A 26,007-nucleotide genomic window follows, 5' to 3' on the forward strand; every position below is an offset into this window, starting at 1 on the left:
TAATACCTCTCAATATCTCCAGTCTTTTGTAGGGTTATGCTACATTAAGGGCCATGACCCATGGGGAGATTAGTCGCCACGGTAAATCTCTTCTACCGTGGATGACTACTCTCCCCAAAATGCCTTCCCACCAGCAATACAATAAATCAGCATTGAAAAGGCATATGCGGCACTTTATTTTCAAAAGTTGCACAAAGTTTCCTACAGGGTGTATGGAAGGTTCAGAAGATGCAAATGCCTTCCCACCTGCAATTGACTTTATTGCTAGTGGTAAGACATTTCAGGGAGCTTAGTCGCTTGCAGTAGCCGAGATTTATCCACAGACACCTAATTTCCCATGGCCCCAAGGGTCTGCTGCTCCCTAAAAGGAACAAAAATCTCTCTACACCCTTGGTTGTAAATGGATATCTAATGAGCATTATTACTTTAAATGCTATGTGACATATATTTGAGAACAACACTTTCAAATGCCCAACAGGTGTATTTATTATTAAGCTAATCTGCCTTGCTTCTTATGCCTGTTCTATTTGAAGCTGGAGGAAGCAGTGGGAGATTATAAAATCGATGGCTTCAGTTTTACAGGAGTCCTGGGCTGTGGCCCATTCTACAGAGACCCATGTGGCTCTAATATGAAATATGAAAAACCACAATAAGCTCATTATAGGTGTAGTGATGTTAAAGTGAAACACAATATATAGATTTTACCTTTCTTTGGAAAATATTGAAAACCCTTATATTCACAAAACCTCCCCTGCAAGATTTGCTGTCATTCTGCACTGTAGCTCTGAGCTTTGAAGCAAGCTCTCTGCCAATAGAAAATGTTGCATTTTCCTATTTCAGTCCAGTTAATAATGTATGCACTGTAGAATTCATTGTAGCTATTTCAACAGATTGTGCTTAGATCAATATTAAATTCTGCACTATCCATAATCTTTGCTTTTTTTTTTCTTGAAAATATGATCTGAAAATAACTGTATGTTACAGTAGGCGAACACCGATGGCTGAAAAATATTCTCATTCCCTGTGTAAATGGCCTCAATTACTAATCGCCCACACACTGATGCATATGATGGTTTATTTCTATATTAATGCCCTTGAGGTACAGCTCTCTAATAACTTGTACTTTAACATTCTGTCTAAGGCATAAAAGGTTTTAAGATTTGCTGTAAAGGTCTAGAAAATGACCAGCACTCCTATCAGTATACCCCTAGCAAAAAGGATGAAGAAGGTTAGTTTTCCCTTAAGCTTGTTATACATCTAAACTCATACTAAACAGGCCAATCTGAAGCACTCTAGAGTGATATAAAGTAGTGTCCTGCACATCTTTAACTGCTATCTTGGGCACCCCCAGTTGGTTTACCTGACCAATATCTGGCCTTAAATTGGGCAGATTTTGATCTGGAAGGTTTCCTTTTCCCATTGTATTGGGGACCACATTGACTCGTTGATACGGTCCTTGGTCTGACTGTCCATATACCCGCCGTTTTAATTCAACCTTAGGTGGGCGTATTGGGAGAAGATCTTAATGTGTACGGCCACCTGAAAACTATCCAATTCAAAATCATGCACACTTAAAATAGAAAGGGGGAACACTAATTGCTTATTGTGGATTATGAAGAACTACATTCTGAGACCTAGGTAACTTAAGTGAATTGTGAAAAAAGAGACTGGTTCACCCTGAAACATTGTGCCTTTGGACATTTAAATTAATATTAATCATGAGTTTTTCCTCCTAACATCTGGTGTGCTGCAATACCTGCCTGTTTCTTTGGATATTGACTGTTTGGGCCCCAGAGGGTTTTGTCTGACCTGTGTTATATTTCTGGGTCATGCTCTATATTTGTGTACATTTGTCTGCCCTAAAACTCCCTGGAGGGACAGACTGATATGCTTCTTGAGAGATGGACACACATACATACACACACAGACACGCATATGAACCACACACCCACATCAGATTTATACACTTATACATATGTATTATTTGTATAGAATATTTGCTGTCAAGAGTTATGTTTTGACTGGCTATTTGTACTTTGCATATCATTTGTAACACAATAAAGATATTTTATCACCTCAGTAAATGGTATTTTGACCATAGTACTTACACAACATTTTTATAATAAATACATTCATTTTTACACTTTGTATTACTACAAATCATCCTTTTGCAAAGAGAGGTACCGTCCAAAGCATGTTCCTTTTGCTGGAGCAAGTGAGTGAACATGCACTTTATTTTTACATTTTGAAGTGTGTTTTATGCATCTTTACATATCAACTCAATGATCCCACTTACAAAACAATTCATACCAATGTTGCATTTTCTCAGATAGAAAAAAGAATGTCACTTTGAATATTTTTTCAGACAGGCCATGTATCACTGATTTGCTTGAGAATTTCAAAGATAGCATATAAACCTTAAACTAGAGAGTCTTGATAGGAGGATTAGAAACTGAGAAATGTAAAAAATGGTGCTACATAAAGCAAATTAAAAAACAAAAATTGTCTGTATGGATTATTAATGGGCACATGTTTGAGTTGGAAGAGAATGTAACCAGCGACACCATCCTATCTGTGTGCTTGTGATCTCTAGCTGAGCCTTAGATAGTTAAGGAGTAACTGGAAAACTCCAATTCTCTCCCATGAGGCAGTCTTGTCAGGTAGAACTTCTCATTTCACGATAGCGTTGTCAATATTTATCATGCAGAGAAGAGGAAAATAACTTTAACCCAGTTCAATTCAACAAAGGCTACTGTTCACACACATTGATACAGTATACAAATGGCTTTTATGACTTGAGTGGCCTTGCAGCAGTTTCTACTTGATTAGCAAAGGCTATCACAGTTTAAAACAAAACACACACACCCACAGAAGTCTGACATTTTGCATTCAAGGTGGTTTTTTCTCCATCTATTTTAAATTTTATTCTTTTGATCTACTTCTTTCCAGTTGACTGGATTTCCCTTCTTTTGATCAGCTCTTCTAGCCGTGGGCTTACCTTCTGTGCCTTTTTGACATATCTGAAAACTTTAGTTCTGCTCTATCTAAGGAAATAATTAAAAATACAACAAAAACAGCAACAACAAAAAAATCCCTCAATCCTTCTCTCCTTTGGTAATATTGAGCATTTCTATTGATTCTTGATTCTTTCTTCCCATTTGTGATGTGCTTGTAATTACAATGTTCTTTCAATGTAATCAATTTGGTAAACAGCAGATTTTATGTAGCTGCATATATAAGCAGTTCTGCCACTGCATTAAACATCTCACTGGCATGTGTCTAGAAACCGACCCACCTCTGGCACCCCTTAAGCTTCCTCTCCTTGTCAGTGCACAAAGCCATCCGGGAACAATTTCTTCATTTTCACAGGTCATTAACACCTTGTACCTAGGTTACTGCTGTAGCTAGGGCACAGTGTGACTCCAACAGGGATATTTCAAGCTACCAGAGTTGAACCTATTACTGCTGGATGGGTCTGAAATATATGTTCCTTCTGAGAGTTTCTGGCCGCCCTCCTTGTGAATACTCTAAAGTCATAAAGTGATTTATTATTGTGCTGAGATAAATGAACTAACCCATTTTGAATTGTTGGATTCAGAGTAGTTGTAAAATGTTCCACAGCATCCACTGCTGGTAGAAGATTTATGGAATCTTCTTAAGAGTTTCTAATGTCTTTTTGATTTAGTTTGGCAAAGCTAAGTCAGGTGCTAATTTTAATAAGAGCCAAAGCCCTCTAAAATCTTACTTTGTTTTATCACGTGTTTAACAGAAATGAATGCAAAAGTGTTATTAGGTGCAGAGGTCCTTACTTGCCCACGCTTAACTTTTTATACAAGTATGGGATCCGTTATCTGGAAACCCATTATCCAGAAAGTTCTGAAATATGGTAAGACCATCTACCATAGACTCCATTATAAGCAAATAATTCTAATTTTTCAAAATGATTTCTTTTTTCTCTGTAATAATAAAACAGTACCTTGTACTTGATCCCAATTAAGATATAATTAATCCTCATTGGAGGCAAAAATATCCTATTGGGTTTAATTAATGTTTAAATGATTTTTTAGTAGGTAGGAGATTCAAATTACGTAACCCCCCTGGCCCTGAACGTCCTGGATAACAGGTCCCATACCTGTAGTTTGGGCAAATTTTGCAGCATTCAAGCTTTTACAGTTTACAAACACATATGCAGAAAGAATGATTAGGGCCAAAGGGTACTATACATGCCAAGATTTGGCCAGGAAGTTTGACTGATTTTAACCATACTGCCCAAACATATGGGAATACATTGGACCTTGATGGAGAGTGACAGACTGTACAAACAGAAAATGTCACTGTCCAGTGGATGTGGCATTGGTACACATGGACATGAAAGTAGCTAACGCTGCAATGGCTCAAACAAACCGATCAATGCTAAACGTCCAGCAACATTTCTGACCATTTACCCGTAGTCTCATCAACCACACATTTTTCCAATTTTCTAATTTCTTCTAGAAGCTGTTGGCATTTACACTAACTATGCTGCTGTGGTGCAGTGTAGATTGCATTGATGGTAATACATAGCCCCGGTTGCATGCCTGTTCCTCAGGTCTTTCGTGAAGTTAGAAACATTCCTGATTGCCTAATTGATGTGAATGAACTTTCAACTGGCATGTCTGCATAATAGCACATTGTACAATCCTGAGACATAAATCATAAACATAGTCACCATGTGAAAGAAAGCAAAATTGTGCAAAAGTAGTGCAAAGTAATCAAAAGTGTGAAAGGCCAGGGAGACAAATAGCAGAGAGACAAAAAAGGGTTGAAATACAGTGTATGTGGAAAATTCCATAGTCGTAACAAACATACATTTAAGACCCTGAATAACTCTCAGCATTTCTGAATATTATTCATCTTTAATCATTATTCTTTTAAATCATGAATTGCAGAATATCTGTCAGCAGTTGAGATTTGGGTAATATTATAGCAAGAGATTGTTAGCATAAAAACCTTGCACTTTCTTTAGCAGTAACAGACACTCACTAGACTCTGTATTCTTAGACATCAAACTGTCATTTTCAATATGTCAGTCCCATTTTCAGGAGCCTTGGAAAAAGCACTTTACTTTGAAGGGAAAACAAATTGTTATTCAAAAGAATGTTAACTACAGAAAGGTGATGCAAGTTATATACTGATCAGTCTTAAAGTCAACAGGTGTTGTGCCTTCATTTTCTCAGTAAAACAAGGGTACACTTCTATAAAATGATTTTGCTTGGCAGTACCATGCATTATTTTAACATTTTTCATGTTCACTAGGCAGTGATGGGAAATGTTTTATCTATATCTAAGATACTGGTGGTTTGGAAGCATATTATGTAAATAAACAGAAAATACATTTCTCTGTGCAGAATTAAATGTCCATTAATTTTTATGTGCTTAAAAAAATTGATACAAAGTAAGGAGAAACATTTCTAACTTGCTGAACAACCGCCATTCATCCAGTAGAATTTACTATGCCTTACACAACTTGATTTATACCCTGGTCCCCTGCAGCTGTGTACAGTGGTTCCCTAGCAGCACTAAACCAACCGTTACTGGCCTTGTTCACTGCCCATTGAATTCCCAAATCAACAATTCACAGTAAAAGGAAAAATGTGACATAAACAACACATTGCCTGATTCAGTGAATAAAGGTGCACTGAGTCACACAGCAAGTCATCTATTTTATTAAAGGATGACAACAACAGGCCTATTTACTATTTATAAACACAAGGGCTCATTTACATCTGCAGACAAAGTAGGCAAATATTAATGCATGGTGCCATCTGAACCCTAGAGCTACCATCACCTCCTGGCCAGGCGGTAGCTCCAGGGTTCTCTCGGTGCCCTGTGTCAATAGATGCAGCACACTTACGCCTAACGAATTGAGGAAGACTGTAAAAATATTTGGTGTAACTGGCAGTTTGGATATCGCAGCAGATTCAGCATAGTTGAGTCAGACGTATCAAAGTTGCATCTGATTCATGTACCACATTGTTCCTGGAATGACACATGCATTTTGGGAAAAACCAGTGCATTGTGCAAAAAAAAGAGATGGTGATTGCTTTTTGAAAATTACACTTAGCTCACTGCATTTGGGTAAGTGAATGCACTCTACAATGCTAGGCATAAAAATAGATGCAAAATTGCATACATTAAAATCCCATACCCAAAGCATGTTTGTGTATCCATATTTATATCTGGTACCAAAGTGTTTCACAGTGCATTCCACGTGAAAGAAAAAAGAGTGGTCAGGTATGAGCGAGCCATGTACCTAGTACCTGACCTGATTAGGCGCTAAGTGCTCCACTTGCACCAAGCATGCACAAATTAAGCTTGAAATTGATTAAAGCTTGACTGCATTTTGCCAATGCTTTGTTTGCAGGTCACGCCAGATTCTTGCAGTTCTTCAATCAGTTTGGCACACAATTCATCAGGACTTATAGTTAAACAATTGCATTATGGGTAGCAAATTTGAACTACTTTATTAAAAAAAAGTGCTAGTATCTCTTAAGAAAGTTTCAATAATGCGCTGTTTCATAACAATGATGAACACTGTATATTTTGCGGAGCTCTTTACATTTTTATTTTCAGAATTGTGCTTATAACAGGAGAATTCCTATTGTAACTGGCATAGTTGTATGCTATTTACATTTACAGGCTGTTAGAAAAGTTCTTTCTAGTGTGGTAGAGTGACCAAAGAAATTAAAAAGAAAAGTAAAAATGTGAGTTTTCCATTTAAGTTCTCCATAGTGGGATATGTAAGCTTGAAGGTAGATGTTATTAAACTGAAGAATGTTTAAAGAACGTTTGCTCTCTGATCTGGGAACCTATAGAGTTCTGGAAGGAATGGTCAGACCAGGCAATCAATTACACTTGTCCTGCTTACATATTGGAGTTCACTTTCCACAGGAAGGCTGTCCTGTGGAAATGTATTTAATTGTATGGAGAATGTGTGTAAGGTCTCTCAGAGCAGGAAGGATACCTATCTGTGTAAAGAACTCCTAGAGGGACTGGGGTGCTTCCTGTCATTGCAGGGAGCAGAGGGAGATTGAGAAAGTAACTGAGAGACTGAGCATCTAAGGAGCTGAAAGGAAAGCCAGGAGGCCAAACTCATCTAATATGTGATGGTAGCACCCAGAGGGCAGGATTTCTTTTTATGATTTATGTTTTGTATGCTAAAATGGGCACCCCTGTGTTAAATAAACTTAAGTAAAGAAAGTATCTATTGTGGATCCCACAAGTTTACACTAGGTTCTTATATAATGATTGCAACAGGATTGTGGAGTTAAGAAAGATTGCAACCAGCCAGCCTCAAACAATGGCAACATTGACAAAAATAAACTTGCAAGCTGAGACCATATCACTGTAACAAGTGTATGGGAATGAAGAAGGTTGTAGAACTTCTCAATACACTTTGACCTTGGGTTCAGTACTGTAGTCAAACAATTCCTTAGACCTTATCTACTGCTTCCATCCAATGAAGCCTGACTTATAGCAAATAATGATGTGGAATAATCATCAGAATGCAACTTTTGACCATTATTCCACATTATTATTTGCTATAAGGAAGGCTGTATCCAGGCAGCTTCAGACAATGGCACTTTAGACAAAATTAAAACACAGCCAAAGAATAATAATCATACATTTAGCTCTCATTATTTGTATTATTAAACCAATTATACAATGAAAAGAAAGGGATTATGTGTAGTGGTCCTTATTATTCACTCCCTTTATTGGAAATGACAGCAGAAATCATAGTTAGTGTGCTTTCTGTTACACACAATAATACTGAGAAAGGTGTGTCTTTGAGCAGAGCTAAGCTCTATACACATAATTGAATATGGGTATTGATTTTGAATGAGCCAGACAGTTTAATTTGCAAAGAGGACATTTCATTCTAAATCTGAGTACTGTGAGTATGGGGATGTAAAATCTATATATGCTGCATTTTTTTCCATCTCTGAACAATGCAGAGTAGTTTAATGCAGCTCTGATTGCAGCTCGCTAAGAAATTAAATACATCTTTTCTGCAAAATTGTATTAAGGGAATTGGTTTTGCGAGAGTACTTCTCTGCAGCGCACTATATTTTTTTCTCCTGAAAAACTCCATATGTGTTAAATAATTAACAAAGAGCAGGGTAATTTTGTTACGTATTTTCTTTTACAGCTGCCTTAGTACCGCATTGTGCTGTGACTTTGCAATGTTTAATTGCATTTGCCATGCTTCACTTTGCAGGTTTCATTGTACAAGGGTTTACTTTGTGTATGTGTGCGCTTCTGTCTTGATTCATTGATTACAGTTTAGAATGAGCCTGGAGTTTTCCCTTCAATGGTTAACAGAGGCTGTTACCTTTTAAGTGCTTACAGAGGGAGTGAGTGCAGTCTCTTGTGCTCAGAGAAGGGTTAACCGATCGACCCTGTCCTCCATACGTCTGGCGCACACCCATCTCCCAAATGAGCTCTAGCCAAGTCCTGACTGCGTGGTGAGTCTGCATTCAGCATAGAGCCTGGGTTTGAATACTAAGTAGCAAAATATTCTTTCTTAACCCCCATTAGATGCAGTGAAACCATTCACCCCCCTTTATCCACTCTGTGCACACCGTGAAGATCTTCCTCTGCTAGAATTCGGGATCTAACTGTTAAAGAAAGCATCAGAGCACTGAGCACCAAATGATCGCAACTCTGAACATTTCTAGCTGTTCTGAAAGATGCTTCAATGATTTTCTCAGCTTGTAGTAATTTTTTCACCCCCTCCATTTCTGCAGTTCTGTGTAATAGCACAAGATAGTTGTGGTCTGTGCTTAAACTGTAAAAAAAAAAAAAAAATTACCTCTAAGGAAAAACGTACTGCAACCAGCTTGAAAAGATATTATTTGGGAAGGAGCTCCATCTAACTTTAGTAATATGCAATTAAAAAAATAAAAAATGACTGCGCTTTCAAATACTCTAGTTAGTTCATCCCTACTTTTGCAATTTCAGCCCGATCCATTGGCAACTGTGGTGGGGGTTAGTGTATGGCCTCCCCACCTATATGAAACTGGTTGTAGGGTTGCTTGGTTTTTAGATACAGATTGCATCTGGGGTTTTCCACATAAGGCGTCATATAAACATTAAATAAGCCCAATAGGATTGTTGTGTCTCCAATAAGGGTTCATTGTATTTTCGTTGGGATCAAGTGCAAGGTTCTGTTTTATTATTACAGAGTAAAGGGAAATCTTTTTTCTTATTTGATTAAATTGGAGTCTATGGGTGATGGCCTTTCCATAATTTGGAGCTTTATAGATTATGGGTTTCCGAATAAATGATAATATACCTAAACATAAATCTTTATGCACATCTGGCACTAGCTCCAATTCCTTATGCAAGAAAAATATCAGTGTGATTTTTTGAGTGGGTTTTGTAGAGCAATTCAGTCACAGTATCATAACCTGCTTAAGCTAAGACATGACATTTCATGCCTTTATCATTTAGCTTCTATCCTGATATTGAATTCTTCTTTTTCAGCAACCTGCAAAGTACTGCCTACAAACTCAGCCCATCCCACAGCACTTCCACCATCCCCAGCTGCCATACTTCCAGTCAGCTATCGCCTGTCTAATACACGTTTGGCCTTCTTCTTGAGAGAGGCTGGACCTCTTCCAGCATGGAATTCAAGCACCCCATTGTTACAACGTTCAGAACCTTTTGTGGTGTTTCAAACAAAAGAGTTACCAATCCTTAATGTTACTTTGGGACCTTTTGCTGCTGGGCAGGTACTACCAAAAGAGCTGCTGCAACCTTCAAGCACCCTAGAGGTCCCTGACCAATTAACCGTAAACTGGAAAATCCGTGCCTACATAATTCGCACAAAGATACCTTCTACTCATCCAGTTGTACAAGTTCTTTTTTATGTAGCTGGCCGGGACTGGGATGACTTTAGCGTTACAGAACGTCTACCCTGTGTTCGACTTCACATTTTCCGGGATGTAAGAGACATAAAAAGTTCTTGCCGACTTCGAGGAAACCTAGCTACTTGCCTTGCACAGGTTGAGCTACCACAGAACTGGTTTGGATTGGCAGTTGCACCCATGGGACGTAGAAAATCTTCATCTGACGGGGCAGAACTTAATGAAGAAAGCCTACAAATAGAATTGTTTTATACTTTGCATGCTCCGGACTCGGCTGGTGGGTGTTCAAATGAACCAGGAACACGTAGGGGAGGAGAAGCCCCAACTCAACATCCCCTTCTTCGTATTGGAAGTATCAGTCTATACAAGCCTATTCTAGTTGAGCAGTTGCAAGAACAACAGTTGGATACTAATGTCTTTATCAGACTTCCAGACCGCCCACTAAGGCCAGGAGAGATCCTAAGCATAATGCTATATCTGGTAGCCAATTCCACCGTAGAACACTTCACACTCAGGTACAGTTGTTTTTTTTTTTTTATTTAAATTATTGTGTAAAAGAGATGAGTGGGAATTAACTGGAATTTAAGTCTTTTCATTGCTAGAGGTAAGAACTGATATTATTAGAGATTGTATCCTATATTTATAAATTTGTGAGGTTGTGGATGAAAGGATTATGGTATCATATTAAAACAGATGAGGACATTTAAAGCCAAACTGACCATTAATACACTCTCTCTCTCGTAAACAAATATTGTGCATGGACAAGACTCTAGAGCGCACAAGTGCAGCAAAGTGCAATTTTGTGCACAATCAGCAAGCAGATTTTTTTCTAGAATTCTGGTGTCATTGCGGTCACAGAGGAGCAATGCTCTTGACATAGTTGGGCACACACCCAAACACAACTTAAGCTTTTTAAAACGTAAACATGATTTCAAGCAACTTTGATTGATCGAGCCTAGCCTGACTCCTTTCTATACAGAAGTAAGGCTAGGATCGATCAATCGATCGTCGCATAGTGGATTCTTCCCTGCATTGCCGTATTGCTCTGTTTCAAATGACCAGAAGCCAAGTTTTAGCAGGTATTTTCTAATAAAGCAGTCAAAATAATAAATGGTTACTTTTCCTTTAAATGTAAGCACAAATTCATTGCCACTTTTATACTAGTAGTTTCATTTCGTTCTTTAGTTCTGAATTATTAAAAAGAGTATTCAGCATTGCCTAATTTGCAATTTTGCAATCGTTTCTTGCATGCATGGATAGTCCCTAATTTTATCACCCTCGTCAATGATATTTTTGACCCTCTAATTTTACCAAATACACAAAAGTATTTAATTTGTTCCCATGAGCAAAAAGCAACAGTCAAAGTCTTCTATTATCATAATTATTATATGTATTTGTAATAAGTTTTATTAAAGAGTCAATATGTGTAGTTGCTCTGTGAAAAGTAGGATGCATACAATAAACATACAGAATGAATACAAATAGTGACCAAAATAGAAGCTAAAGAGGCATCAGAGCTGTCTGTGGGCATGACACAAAGGGTGTGTTATTAGGGGAGAGGAGGAGTGAGCATTGTAGGTAGCGGCTGGCATATAGTTTATACAAAGTGACGCTAGGTTACATGACAATAACGATACAATGACGATAATCTTCTGCAAAGAAATGTGTTTTAAAAGATTGTGTAAAGACTAAAAGATTGGGAGAATATGTGATGTATGTTGGGAGGTAATGGATGAGGTGTTCAGGAGTAGATCATTAAAAGGGCTTAAGAAGCAGTTTGGTGCATCATCAGAAATATTGTGTGTAGCAGAGTTGTAAACTCCTTTAGCTGTCAGGGTAAGTACTGAATTTTATCCTGAGGGTTAGTGTAGGGACTGGGCAGAGTAGCCTGGCAGAGTGCTTGATGAGCTATTTGAGCCTGATGCCTACATTTATTATGAACTGGATTGGTGACTGTATTGCAGTGATCCCCAACCCGTGGTTCGTGGGCAACATGTTGCTCACCAACCCCTTGGATGTTGCTCTCAGTGGCCTCAAAGCAGATGCTTATTTTTGAATTCCTGGCTTAGAGGCAAGTTTTGGTTGCATTAAAACCATGTGTGCTGCCAAACAGAGCCTTCTGTAGGCTGCCAGTCCACATTGGGGCTACCAAATAGCCATTCACAGGCCTTATTTGGCACCTCCAGGAACATTTTTAATGCTTGTGTTGCTCTCCAACTCTTTTTACATTTGACTGTGGCTCACAAGTAAAAAAGGTTGGGGATCACTGCTGTATTGGATGGGTAGCCCAACCAGCAGACAGAGTAGTCAATATGTGACATGGTGAGAGAGTAAATAAGAATTGTGGTGGAGTCTACTTTGACAAAAATATTAGAAGTATTCCATTGGATATAAGGTTTTAAGGAAAGGGCATAATAAAAGATAACCAGTCAAAGGCTTTTTTTTTCTCACTCCAAAAGCATTAAAGCCAATAGGCATTTTTTGTATCAGTGGCATTTTTGTCTTCACGACTTTTTTGTCTATGTGACATTTTTGTTTGGCAAATTTTTTTGCAAGAAAATGATTGCGTGGCAAAATGCGGACTTTTGCTGCAAATCCATCACTAATGAGCTCCTAGTAATCTGTGGCCTTCCCTGTTTTTGTTACTTGCACTCACCCATTCGGTATCCCTTTGCCATACGTATTCAACAGTCCTTGGGTATGATATACTGGGATCGGTTAGCCTTATTTAAAGCAAAAAGCCATTTATAAGTGTGAGATGCCCTAACTAATGAGTCCTTGAGGTAAAGTCCAGTGTGGGTCTGGTCAGGCAGACTTGTGCCAGACCCACTGAACTGCATCCTGAACCACATTTGCCACCCTGCTATATCCCCTACCCTGGCCTGCTACCTGAACCCACCCGCAATGAGTTTATTTACTGTCTGACCCGGGACCCCTAACTGGTTCTCTAACTAGGTATAGAGAAAAAACCTGCTTGACCATGGGGGTGGGTGGAAGGGCTAAGACCTGCACTCTACACTGATTCCCAGGCATGGTAACTCCCTGTCCGGTTGGTGAATCGGAGACTTCATACCTGAAACCCAACTGCTTCTGTGGGTACCCGACCCACTTCAGGTCTCAACCATAAGGTAACTCATGAGTCCTGAGGCAGTCATGAAAGATGGACAAAATAATGGTTTGCCTTAAATGTATGTTATTTTGATCATGAAGAGTTTCATAGGTCACTGAACAAAGAATTTAACACACCTACAACAAAGAGAGAAAGTAGAAGAAGAAAACCCCCTAATAACACTTTTTTTAAGGTTTATTTTCTTCTGTGCTGGAAATCTAATTTGGCGAAACAAGCTAAGGGAGATGTGACTTATTCATTGCTTATAAATCTCCATAGCAACTGCCAAAATGAAATGCACTGCATCAGGAACTCCTTATGTAACTTATTAATATGGTACAATACCTTTTATTTCTCCTGTGAATAGAACAGCTGCATAATCCCAGTTCGGGCATCGGTGGTCACAGTTTGCTGAAGCAGAGAAGAAGTCAACATTAACTTTCTTTTTCTTTAAGCACTGCTGACAAAACAATTACAGTGGAGGACACGGGCAAGTGATGACCAATTAGGCCCATCTTTCGCTTGTCTATTCTGGGAGTCATTTAAGCAGTAAGAGGAGACATGTGTGCCATTATGCTGTCTGTCTGGCAACCCATTGCTGTGCAGAGAGGGAATCACATAAGTTAACAAGGGAACCAGCAGTGATTCTGCCTCTGAGGAGCCTGACCATAAATACCTACCGCTGGGAATTAAACTCATCACACTCCACTTAAATTCACATCTGCCAGCAGTGGGGCATCTTTAACCCTCTTATAGCGCCAAGGCTTTGCATAAGTGGTTCTTGCTTGTAAACTTGAAACCTCACTCAAATACACAAACACGCTTATACATTTGCATGCCGACATGCACGTCTTTTAAAATGATTTTCTTGGCATTATTATCCATTAACTAGAGAAAGCAGCATTTTCACCACAGGCTGTATATCCCGTGTTTTTAAAAATAGAACCTGTTTATACCATATTGCACTCAGTACAGGAAGGAGATGCATGTTCACTCTCTCGCATAGAACATAATGTACGCTGCCCACCCAGATGATTCAGAAAGTGACATTTTGACATCTGCAAGAAGGGTCTCACAGAGTTGCATTATGAACTAATAAAAATATTAGACTTTGTTGTCCTTATGTTGTTAACCCTTCACTGTGTCTGCATAAAATATTTTCTAAGGCTTCTATGCATGTTTTTTTTCTCTAGCATTAGAATTAATTGTGCAGATTTTCCACGATGCCATTACATTTAATGATAATGATATCTAGATATCAGAAAATAAACAAGTAGGCGTTTTAGGGTAATGTTCCTAAACACAGAGACTCCATTAGGAAACCTGGTTAAACATTTGGTTTTGCAATCTGATCTGGCAATATATATAGCTATACAACTATCCCTCTCTCTCCTCCGTTTATAAGCAAACAAGCTAAATACAAATTATAGTATGTACAGTACATGTAGAGCACTAACCTATTCCAGTTCCTGCTCACCAGGTCTTGTTTTACAGTACCTTACAAATGCAAAGCTGAATGTAATTAAAATATGACTATATAGAATGTCATATATGGTACGTGAGGCATATTATGCACCTTTCTTATGAAATTCTTGCACAGCCCATTTGGTTTCTAGATACAAATGAGTTATGTATCTAGATTTAAATTTCTGAGAATGTGAATACTAAGACTATTGATCCACACCTTAGCCAAAGTTGTTGTAGGATATATTACTTCTGAATCCACTCTATAGTCTTTGCCTGAATAATGTGTGGAGACCAGATGGCTTTGTAGTCCTCTGTAGAAATATGGCTGACTCCTACAGTACCTGCCAAATGGCTAGAAGCAGGAGGGCCCACTGACACCTGGGCCCACCAGGAATTTTCCTGGTATCCCTGTGGGCCAGTCCAACACTGATTGCTACTAATAGGACTGTTAAAAAATAGATACAGGTATGGGACCTGTTGTCCAGAATGCTCGGGACCTGGGGTTTTCCAGATAAGGGGCCTTTCTGTAATTTGAATCTCATTTCCTAAAGTCTACTGTAAAAACATTTAAACAATAACTAAACCTAATAAGATTGTTTTACCTCCAATAAGGATTAATTATACCTTAGTTAGGATCAATTACAAGGTTCTGTTTTATTATTACAGAGAAAAAGAAAACCATTTTTAAAAATTAGAATTATTTGCTTATAATGGAGTCTATGGCAGATGGCCTTCGCGTAATTAGGAATGTTCTGGATGATGGGTTTCCTGATATCAGATCCCATACCTGGACTAAGATCTATATAAAGGTGCAGGCGTTATCATCTGTGCCTTCTCTTTCACACTTTAGTAATCCATAACTGAAGTACAGATCCTGTGAATTTTGGATCACAAATTGCATAACTATGCACTATTGACCAGATCAATGATACTTCCAAAGCGAAGACATTCTTCTGGTATTCAGGCACAAAGGAAGGAAATGGAAGAAAGAGGAATATACTACTAGTGAGAGGGAAAGAAAGATGGGTCCCCAAGGAGATGCGACTGCAACAGTACCATTTGTTCTGCTGTAATTGCTCAGGTTATTAGCATAAACGCGACAAACCATATGCTGTGCCGTGTATCCTTTTATTAGGCCCAACATGCTCACTGCCCTTAATCAGAGTACTGTCTGCTCCTGCGGGTGTGTATCCTCCGGGGATTTACTGTTCGGTTAGAGGAATGTACTCTCTGCACAGCTCAAAATGAATAAGCCATGTTCCCCCAAGGCTGACAGCTAACTACCGTGTTGTGGTCTATATTTCCAATATGCTGAAACCAATCCACTATACTAGATTCCTCAAGTTGTACATTTTTAGCAAACACCAACATTCAGATTTAAAGACACCTGCTACGCAAGCTGTGCTTCTTAAAGCTTTTATGTGAGCTATACAGGATATATGGATATACTAGAACTGGTAGGAAATACATTTAATGAGGCATACATTGCTTTGGAGTACGTGAACCTGTGCTCAGATACAGTACTGATAATATGTAATGAACTCCATTACAGTGGTAGAGTTGCTGAATCATGCCAATATAATGTAAAAGCAAAACTAATTGATTTAAGAAAGAACATTTGAAAAACAACTTTTAATTTTCTGAAGGGTGCAGGCCTGACTCCTAGGGGCAGATTTATCAAAGTACGATTTTCATACCTTATTAAATACAATTCTTTGTATCATGCTTTTAAAGTACGAAAAATTTGTATCTCAAAATACAAAAAAATTGTATCTTATCGTATAATGTCTGAAAAGTATAATTTTTTGTATCTGAACGATCGTAAACTGCAGGAAAACCTTTCTGACTTTGATCCTTCTGTGCATGATTTTGGAAGCCTCCCATAGGACTCAATGGCACTCTGCAACTCCAACCTGGCCCAAGGAAAGTCACGATACCGAAGCTTGACTGAATCTGAAACTTTTGTACTTGGCGCGACAATACGATTTTGTTGCGCTTTTTGTTGCAAAGTACGCAAAAGTCGAGCAAATGTACGAAAATATCGCAGAAAATACGCAAAAGTTGTAACCTTTAAAAAAATATATTTTTTTTGTGTTCTGACCTGTTGCTATGAATCTGCCCCCTAGTGTTTCTAGCAATGCGTGTTATGTGTCAGTTACCTGTGTATTGGACTTTGCCTCTGAGAGAGTGGAAACTGAGTTCAGTAGTACCAAGTTATGTTATACACTACTACTTCTTTGCTATAAGTAAGCACAGTGAAGAAGAGGCCAGTGCATAACCAGTAACACTAAAAACTGAAAAGGAGAATGTTTAACTTTTTAAATAGCCTACAGCTCTTAAAAAAACTTATTAGGCATAATGGTATCCCATCGGAGCAAATGATTGGTCACAACTTGGGGGTGCCAAATGTTAAACTTGCCTGAAAACCCAAGCCAGTGCTCTTGCTTTTTTATTCCTTTTCATCTATGTGTGCTGCACCCAGGACTGGGTTCAAATGCACAGTATAGTGAAAAGCTGCATTTTTGCTTCTGAGCAGCTGGACTGGGCTGTAGAGAGGATCCAGGAAGAACAAAAGAGCAATGTGGGCTTCTAGTACCTGGGCCAGTGCAGTTTTTAACTAATAGTAGATAAAAGATTATAATCGCTGGGGATGCCCAACATTTTGCCCCCAACAGTGATTATAATCATTGGGGTTCCTTACAGTGATTCTACTTTTCCTTTCCCTTTAACCTGTCTTACAAGTCTCCCCAGCTTTTAAGTGTTTAAGTGGTCCAGTATTAGTAATGTGATGCTAATACTTTGTATCACAGACAATCCTACATCCTAGAACTTATATTGAGTTCCCCTTGCACTGAGAGTGAGCAAAGGTTTGTGTGCATTGTATAAACTAAGTAGATGCAGATGTTTACCTAGTGAGCACAGTATTGAAAACACTTCTGGGGCAGTGCAGGAATAAGAAGCTGAATAGGACTTTTCAAGGGCTATTAGGATTTTCATTTTAACAGTTTTAGAGGGAGGTTTTAGTATGTGCTCTAGCCTTTATGAATTCATAAAGAAAATTATTTTGGTTTGGACAAAATATTTTTTGTTTTTCAGAGTTTGCTAGTATGTCCTGATGTTATCTAGGAAATGTCAGGCCATATGTTGTAGACCAGCAACATTAAGTTAACCCTTGCTTTTACAGCAGTTTTATAGAAGGTTTACATCCCATTTAAGAGAATGCAACTTGTTCCTACACAAACATCCTGACCTAGGTACTGTCTATAGCATAGGCCCAAGGCAGAGATGAAGAACAGACCTCCATCTGTTGTGAATAGTGACTTTCAAAATCCCCCTCACAGCTGGAGAGCTGAGGATAAACATTCAGGTAACTGTGAGTTTCCCATTATTGCTATACATGACCCCTAACTTCAGTTACAATGTAAGACCCAAATACTTGTCAAACTTAAGATTGGTGCATACATATTCACGCACCAGGTCTCTTTTTTTGTGGCAGAAGTTCCTTACACAGAATCTTGCTTCCCTATGATGTGTTGCTGTGGCTCATTCTACTGCCTGGAATGCAGCATAGTTCTTCCTATTATAGAACATCCAGGTATACAGTCTTTCTTCCCCATTTTGGCATAGCTGGATGTGAAGTCGGACAGTTCTATAATGAAAGGGGGAGGCAAGATCATCATTAAATGTAAGGGCCTAATTTACTATGGGATTGGTGCATATGCTAGAGAGCTAAGGGATGGCCTTACTGGAGGTACAAATAGTCTCCTGGCAGCCCAATGCTTTATAAAACTATGGGGGCAAGATGTATAATGTGCAATAAGCATAACAGTCTGTAACAATTGTTTGCACTTTCCAAGCTGCCGTAATAAAATATCTAGAAGTAATTACAGCTGATAAGTTAAAACATAATTGTTTTGAGTTAAAGGAACTTCAATAGAAGTTGCCGGTGAAAAGCCTTTCCCATGCTTTGGTTTCTAAAGTCACGCAAAATTGCTTGCAGGAGTAAACTTCACACAACTTCGGAATACCAGATTACCCACTTCGCTCTATAGAATACAATAGGGATCTATACAAGCCTTGATAGGCTTGATAAAGGGCCCAGTAAGGCCCGAAACGTGGTCTTTCTCTTGTCTACTTTTTTGAGACAATAAAACCACATTGAACCAAATATATTCAGACTAACAGTGTATGGTATATTGCATAGCACCTGATCCTAAAATTTTTTGCAGCACTTCAAAATAGTGTGGAGAAGGGGTAGGTGACAGACGAGGTACGTGTCTAGTGGCCACCCAGTCTTGCGCCCTAGGCATGTGTCTCTTCTGCCATTTTAAGTATCTGTACTATATCTTTGGCTTTTGTTAGTTTCAACAGTAGACCAGTTGTGCATAATGTTTGATGTTAACTATCACCTTAAAGGAATGCAAAGGGAATGTCATATACAATTACTCGAGAACATATGTTCTCAGGATTCTGATGCATAAAACTGCACCTAAAAAAACATAACTTAACATTGAACTCAACATTTCTTAGAAAACAGCAGCAAAGAACATAGTTTAGTTTTAAATGTTTCAAATGTCTGGCCAACATTTCCTCAACAAAACTAAATCCCATTATACCAATACAGAGCTCATTTCCATTGTTCTGTTCTCTTTTTTAATTTCCTCCAGGCTGCAGAGGCTGGATCACTGGTAAATGGTTATGGAGCCCCATACAGGGCACTGTGCAGCTTAGTTGTTTGTGTATGGGAGTCCATAGTGATTAGCAGCAGAGGTAGCTGTCATTTGCTCTCCAGGCTGTCACTATCTTTAGATCCTTATAGTTTAATCAGGCCACACAGCATGGGGAGAGTTGTTGCTCTTTAATCTGTTATTTCACTGAATAATCATCCTCCCTGTTTTGCATTTTTGCCTGCTCTTCATGTTAGTTTCTTTGATTAGGGACACAGAACGGAAGTCTCACACCATACTTTTCAATTAGCCCTTTTATTGATAGGAAGGATTAGGTATGGATGTAGAACAAGTTTTTATTATTCTTATGTAAATGAAGTCTCATGCTTGTACCATAGAATATCCACAGTATGCAAATCATACAAATTGGCAAAATATTTTCTGGCCAAGTGAATTGCTACAGTATATGTATACAAATACAGGGTAATGTTCCCCACCAATGGAAATACTCAGTGTATCTCTAGCAGTGTAAGTACCCATGTGAGCCATTATGTAGTAGCTATCAATTTTGTACTTGCACACTGTTCTGGTTTTCCTGTAACTTAATTGCAATTATCATAATTCTGTTTTGTTGTTAACACAGTGAGACGTGCGCCGGCATAAATGCCACTTCTGCTCCCATACACTGCCTATGTTAAATAATTATAATAAACTGCCTGCTTTGTGCATGTATTATTTGCTTTGTTTATTAGCCTACAGGTTTCCACTTGATTCTCTTCTTATGAAGATGGAATTCATTTTACTGCAAAGGTTATGAAATGTTGTAACTTAAATTAATCAAAGGCAGCATGGCCGAGATTCTGCTCACTTGGATCTTCCCTCCTTTCAGTTATACTCGTTCCATCTGTATTGATGTCTACACCATGTACACAGTAGAGGAACAATGCCCCGAATGGGCACAATCACATCAAACATTTCTGTCTCTTATGAGGCGTTTAGACTTCAAGTGCAGTTCCCTGAGGCCAGCAAGAGAATAGTATTTCTTAGGTACTCTTGCTCTTTCCTGTAAGGTGAGGGAGACTTCTCTAAGATGAACCAATAAAGAGGTCTCTCCAGTAGAACATCTGCGAAGCAAGACCATTTAACAGAAGGGATTGTTACAAAGATAGTTTGTATAAATCTTCCTTAGGGAACTGCAGTAGACTTAGTTCAGAATGATTGATCTCTTGATTATTTCTACATTTTTTGCTTTTTTCTTTACAGGGTGAAGGCAAAGAAGGGAATAAACCTGCAGAGTACCAAATCAAGGGATCCCCAATGGCTGGTCAACTCTGAGTTGCTGACTGGTGGAAAACATTCCACAGCGACTGTAGATGTGTCCCGAGTTCAAGGAATGCCCTATGAGTGAGTTGTCATGAACAGAGCCCTCTGTGTGTTTTGATCATGCCATACTTATAAAAAAAAAGAGATTAACAATGATAGTTTGCTCTTTTTTTATGATCATCCAGTTCTGTATCAGACTATTAACTGACTGTCTGCTAAAATGATGTGTATATATAAAAGGAATCTACTACATTCCTACAGTAAAGATGACATCTGTGTCAAGCAGTAAAGTTCAAACGGCATAGCAAATGTATGCAGAGAATATCTTTTTCTATACATATGCATTCATACAGATCTGTAGGAGCTGCTGCCCTTACTGCATACCTTGGCTTTTGTATTCTCTCTAGACAGCTGCAGCACAGCATCCCTAATAGCAAGGGAAAATTCAAAACCTATATCTAATATTACAGATGGGGTGTGGGCTGCATAGGAATACAGATTAATGTCAATGCCCATATCCAAAAAGAAACCAAAAATAGTACATTCTGTGTTTACCCTTTACCTTTAAAGGTGTATTTGTGCTGTGTCTACATGCAGTCTATTTTCTGACTGTAAATTCTGCTTACCTCTTGCATGGACTGTGTGCTTAAAGCTTAAAGAAGACTAGAGCTCATCCAGGCTTAAAGGGCACATCTATCACAGGGGTGCAAGGTTTGAAGAACAAAAATCTCTCTCTTTTTTTTTTTACTTATCACCTTATGTTGCTATTATTATCATTTCCACTTGTTTCCGCACCGGTCTCCAATAACAATGATGTGGGCACAGATGCTTTACATTGTACCTTTTCTCCTCAGCATCCTTTAGCTTGCAAAAAAATATCTAAACCTAAGGTTTAAGTAAGGCCTACAATGATTGCATTGAAGTGTAAACCCCCTGCGGGGAGGAGGTCAGAAGCTGATCACTTCTTTCATTCCATTAATATTTCATCAGATTGTTTTCCTAAAAGGTGACTGTGATCATTTTAAATTCATCGTCTATTTCTAACCTTTTGAAGGTCCATTACAATCTGCTGCATTGGAAAGGGCATGTAAGAGCCTTACAGTTTGGCATACTGTGCATACTGCAGTATATGCCACATACAGTGTACTTACATATCAATAACAGTGTTATATTGAATTGATTTCCCTTTATTAAATGGAAAAGTAATTTGGTTTTTAAGAACAATCGGTGGAATACACAGGGTGAAGGATAAGTTATGCCCTTTTGAAGAACACGCCATAAATGCTTTATGAAAAATTAACCAGAAACTCTGAATTAAATGTTAGGTCCTCTATGTCAAAAATGTTTGTTTGACTTCACTTTGTACAAAAAGGCTCCAGACCTTATGAGACTACCAGCAGTATATTATTAAAGGTTCAGTTTACCTTATAATTAACTTTTAATATAAAGTTAGACAATAGGGGTCATTTGTATCTGCAAGAACAATGAGCAAAGTATAATTTTGAGTGCAATAACTATGTTTCTCCCCCACAATGCAATTTCTTTTCCCAGAATTCCAGCATTGTTGTGGTCACAATGGGGTCTTCCCACCACAATTGTGGGCAATTTGTGGAAATTCGCACAACTGCATTTCATCGCAAATAGGACATAAAGTTTTTTTTTGGTGTTTGGCATGCAATTTACATGTGCCCCTATTCTTTAGACACAACTGCTCAGCACCTATTGACACAGAGCACAAAGAGTTCCCCTGCATCAACAGGTGCAGCAACACTCGATTCGGAGCAGAATGCAGGAAGGACTAAGCAGCACAGAACACAGGGTCAGACAAACCCTGTGGGGCCCTGGCCCTTGTTGGCCCCATCAGCCCAAGTCCACTACCTGGTTGAAGCATGTGCACTCCTCCTGACCACAAATAAAATAAACATGATGTGGCATGGATGCATGGGGGGGCTGGCTGCAAGTGTAAAGAAGGCAACTCTATGGGGCATGTGCCAAAAATATAAGAATATTGGTTGGCGAAGGGAGGAGGAATTGGTGACTAGGGTGGGGGCCCATGGGGTGGCAGCTCCAGTGGGCCCCAGAAACCCCTCGGGGGGGGGTGTAACTACATAGTAGTACAAAGTGCGCATTTTGATACAGGTACCTTTGAAAAGTTAGGTTTACTGTGAAACTGATTGTGGGGAAAGGAGAGCAACTGCACTTGCTTGCAGCCATAAATGACCCCTAATGGTTTGTAATTGATCCTAAATTTGTGTGTGTGTCTGCGTATTTTTTTTAATGTTTTATATTTTTAATTATTTTCATTCATTACAGTTTGGAATTTCATTGCTTCTCAGGGTGCTAGGCTTCCCACTTACACTTGCAGTCAGTTTTAAAGTCATAATAGAAGATGAATAGGAGAGGACCTGTATAGCAAGACAGTCAACAAAAAGTAACAATTAAAATGTTTCCAGGGTCAATGACTCCAACAACCAATACATTTTACAGCATGTCACTAGTGAGCTAAAGCATTGAGTAACAACGAACACAAATAATAGAGTTTCCTTTTTTAGAACTTTCAAATTGTGTCCTTCTGCATAGATTGTTCCATCTGTCAGTGGCATGGTGTTTTGAAAATTGCTAACAGAAATAAAATATGTTCCTTCCACAAAGGAGCAACAAGGAACATTCATTGCTACAACACCAAAGAATTTATTCATCTTGAGAATCCATTTGGCCAGTTTTGTGTATGAACATCAGCTGACAGTTTGGCTGTAATAATTGGATCCTATGCTGTGTGATGTAAAATACATCTGCCCTACTACCATACTGTACGTCCCTATTGTGTGTAGAATAATCCCACAGATAAAGAAATATAGGAGAGACCTAACCATTATTGGTATTACTTTTTTTTCTCTTTGGTATAAAATGCACCGGAACAAATGACTGAGAGCTGAATAATCAAAGTAATTATCTGAGTAGGGAAGTGCCTGTTATAACATATATTAGAGGTGTCATTATCTTCAGAGTCAATACACGTAATTAGCACACTATCACAATGTCTGCAGGCAATGTGCCATTTACACCAAATGGACAGATTACATAATGGAAACATTATAGAGCCTGTGTAGTTCATGAAAGCCTTGTTTAAGTTTTTTATGGGAGTATATATATTAAAGTTTCTTCAGTAGCAGAGTTTCTTGTCTTCTACAGAATGAGTGAGTTCCTGTATGTAAAGGTATTTTTTTGCTTCCATGACTTCTGCTCTGGCTTCTAAGCTTGTAACACTGAATCACCCTAACTTCCAAATTCTTCCACATTATCCTCACTCTATGTGATTTCCATGGCAGGAATACCAGATGTCTCATTTGAGCCTAATGTAACAAGTTGGCAAATAAACTAACTGATGGAGATTCTTTTAAATCCTGCCATGCAGAGAGGTTTCCTGTGAGCCTCTTTTTTTTCATTATTATATTTGAATTTCATGTTGGTTTTGTGCTGATTTACGCTGTTTTGTTGTAGTCAAGCTTATAATGAAAGTTTATTGCATGCCAAATACTATAACCACGTCCAGCTGATTTCGACCCACTGTGATGCTTCAGTATCTTCCAGCATTCACTTTCTTATTTCATTCCATCTCAGCAGGCATGCCTGTTGCAGACCCTCTTCTACTAGGTCAATGAAACTGAATCACGCCATCAGTGAAATAGTCTGTTCAGTTCTTCCATTGTTTGTGCTGTAGCTGCATTTATCATGTCATGCACATCCATGCTTTTTTACAGATATACACAACTATGAATGAATAGCATAGTCAGAAAGCAATGCTTCAGTGCACACTGATGATTTATTTAGAGATGCAGTATATGGTATAGTGAAAAACTTATGGTGCTGTGTAATAAAAGGTAAAAGAAATGTAGAAATTTTGTTCTGGATATTATAACCCACAAAACCAATCAGCAGTTGCTATTTAATAATGTTTGAAGGCAAACATCTGATATCTGACTGATTTATGGCCACTTTAAGTTAAGCAAAAGTAATCTAATCTCTTTAAATGCTGAATAAAATACTGGTATGTGATGTTTGATCCGGAAACTCAATATCTAGAATGCTTCATTTACAGGAAGGCCGACTTCCGTACAGTCCATTTTAAACTCTAATTCTAATTTTTAAAAACAATTTTTTTTAATCTGTATTAATAAAACAGTATCTTATGCTTAATCCTAACTAAGCTGCATGAATCCATATTGGAGCCAAAACTATGCTGTTTTATTCAATGATTGAATGATTTTAATAGACTTAAGGTATGGAGATCCAAGGAGAGCCACTGGTTCTCAGCATTATTATTATTAGTAACATTTATTTATAAAGCGCCAACATATTCCGCAGCGCTGTACAATAAGTGGGTTTCATACACTGGACATACAGAGTAACATATAAAGCAATCAGTAACTGATACAAGAGGTGAAGAGAGCCCTGCCCAAAAGAGCTTACAATCTACAAATTCTAAATAAGGGATCCCATACCAATAATAAATTCTGCTTTATATTGCCAAAGCCAGAAGAGTGACTTGTCACACCCCAAAAATATTTGGAAAGATGCATTTGCACATGTATTAAAACTATGCATTAGTTAGAATCACCAGTTGCCCTGAATTGCTCCAGACAGCACCAGTAGTTACTTGGCCTTTGTAGTTGTGCTTCATGTTTTAATGGCTTTAAAGGAACAGTAACACCAAAAAATGAAAGTGTATAAAAGTAACTAAAATATAATGTGCTGCTGCCCTGTACTGGTAAAAGTTGTGTGTTTACTTCAGAAAGACTACTATAATTTATATAAATAAGCTGCTATGTAGCCATGGGGGCAGCCATTCAAAGAAGAAAAGGCACAGGCACAAAGCAGATAACAGATAAAACACTATTGTATTCTACAGAGCTTATCTGTTATCTGCTATGTAACCTGTGCCTTTTCTCCTTTTCTCCAGCTTGAATGGCTGCCCCCGTGGCTACACAGCAGCTTATTATATAAATTATAGTAGTGTTACTGTAGCAAACACACCAGTTTTACCAGTGCAGGGCAACAGTGCATTATATTTTTATTACTCTAAAGCTCTTTCATTTTTTGGTGTTACTGTTCCTTTAAGTGGTTGTACTTATTGTTGTTGGTATGGGGTTATCAAATGATATTTTACAAGTTTAATCTCATTCCTCTTTTCCTATTATGTAAATAACACAAATGCCCTTTCTTATGTACTTTTTTTTTATTATTGCAGGAGTGAAGATACCCCTTACCACATAATGCAGCTTGACTTTGAAATGGAGAATTTCACCAGTCAGTCAGTCACAAGACGAATAATGTGGCATGTAGATTACCGGGGACGAAATCCTCCTCCTGATCTCGAGAAGGCTGTAACTGAGTTAACTGTGATACAGAAGGACATTCGTGCAATTGTCCCATTAGCAATGGTTAGCTTTCCTGTTCCTTGTGTTTATTATTTGCTCACACTGTGTTTTTCATCCCTTTTGTATTTGTTTCTGTTTATTTTATATACATTTAT

The 26,007-nt window shown here is 38.3% G+C and overlaps 1 protein-coding gene across 1 annotated transcript in view; it reads left to right on the forward strand.

Moving 5' to 3' along the window:
* The window catches only part of tmem132e (transmembrane protein 132E), a 243,445-nt gene that overhangs the window by 201,869 nt on the left and 15,569 nt on the right, over positions 1-26,007 (forward strand). The window contains exons 2-4 of the mRNA XM_002940528.5: positions 9,526-10,423; positions 20,415-20,555; positions 25,723-25,915. Coding sequence (XP_002940574.2) covers positions 9,526-10,423; positions 20,415-20,555; positions 25,723-25,915 — 1,232 coding nt within the window. The remainder of the gene's footprint in view (positions 1-9,525; positions 10,424-20,414; positions 20,556-25,722; positions 25,916-26,007) is intronic.

This window comes from Xenopus tropicalis, chromosome 2 (assembly GCF_000004195.4).
Source record: "Xenopus tropicalis strain Nigerian chromosome 2, UCB_Xtro_10.0, whole genome shotgun sequence".
Lineage (NCBI taxonomy): Eukaryota > Metazoa > Chordata > Amphibia > Anura > Pipidae > Xenopus > Xenopus tropicalis.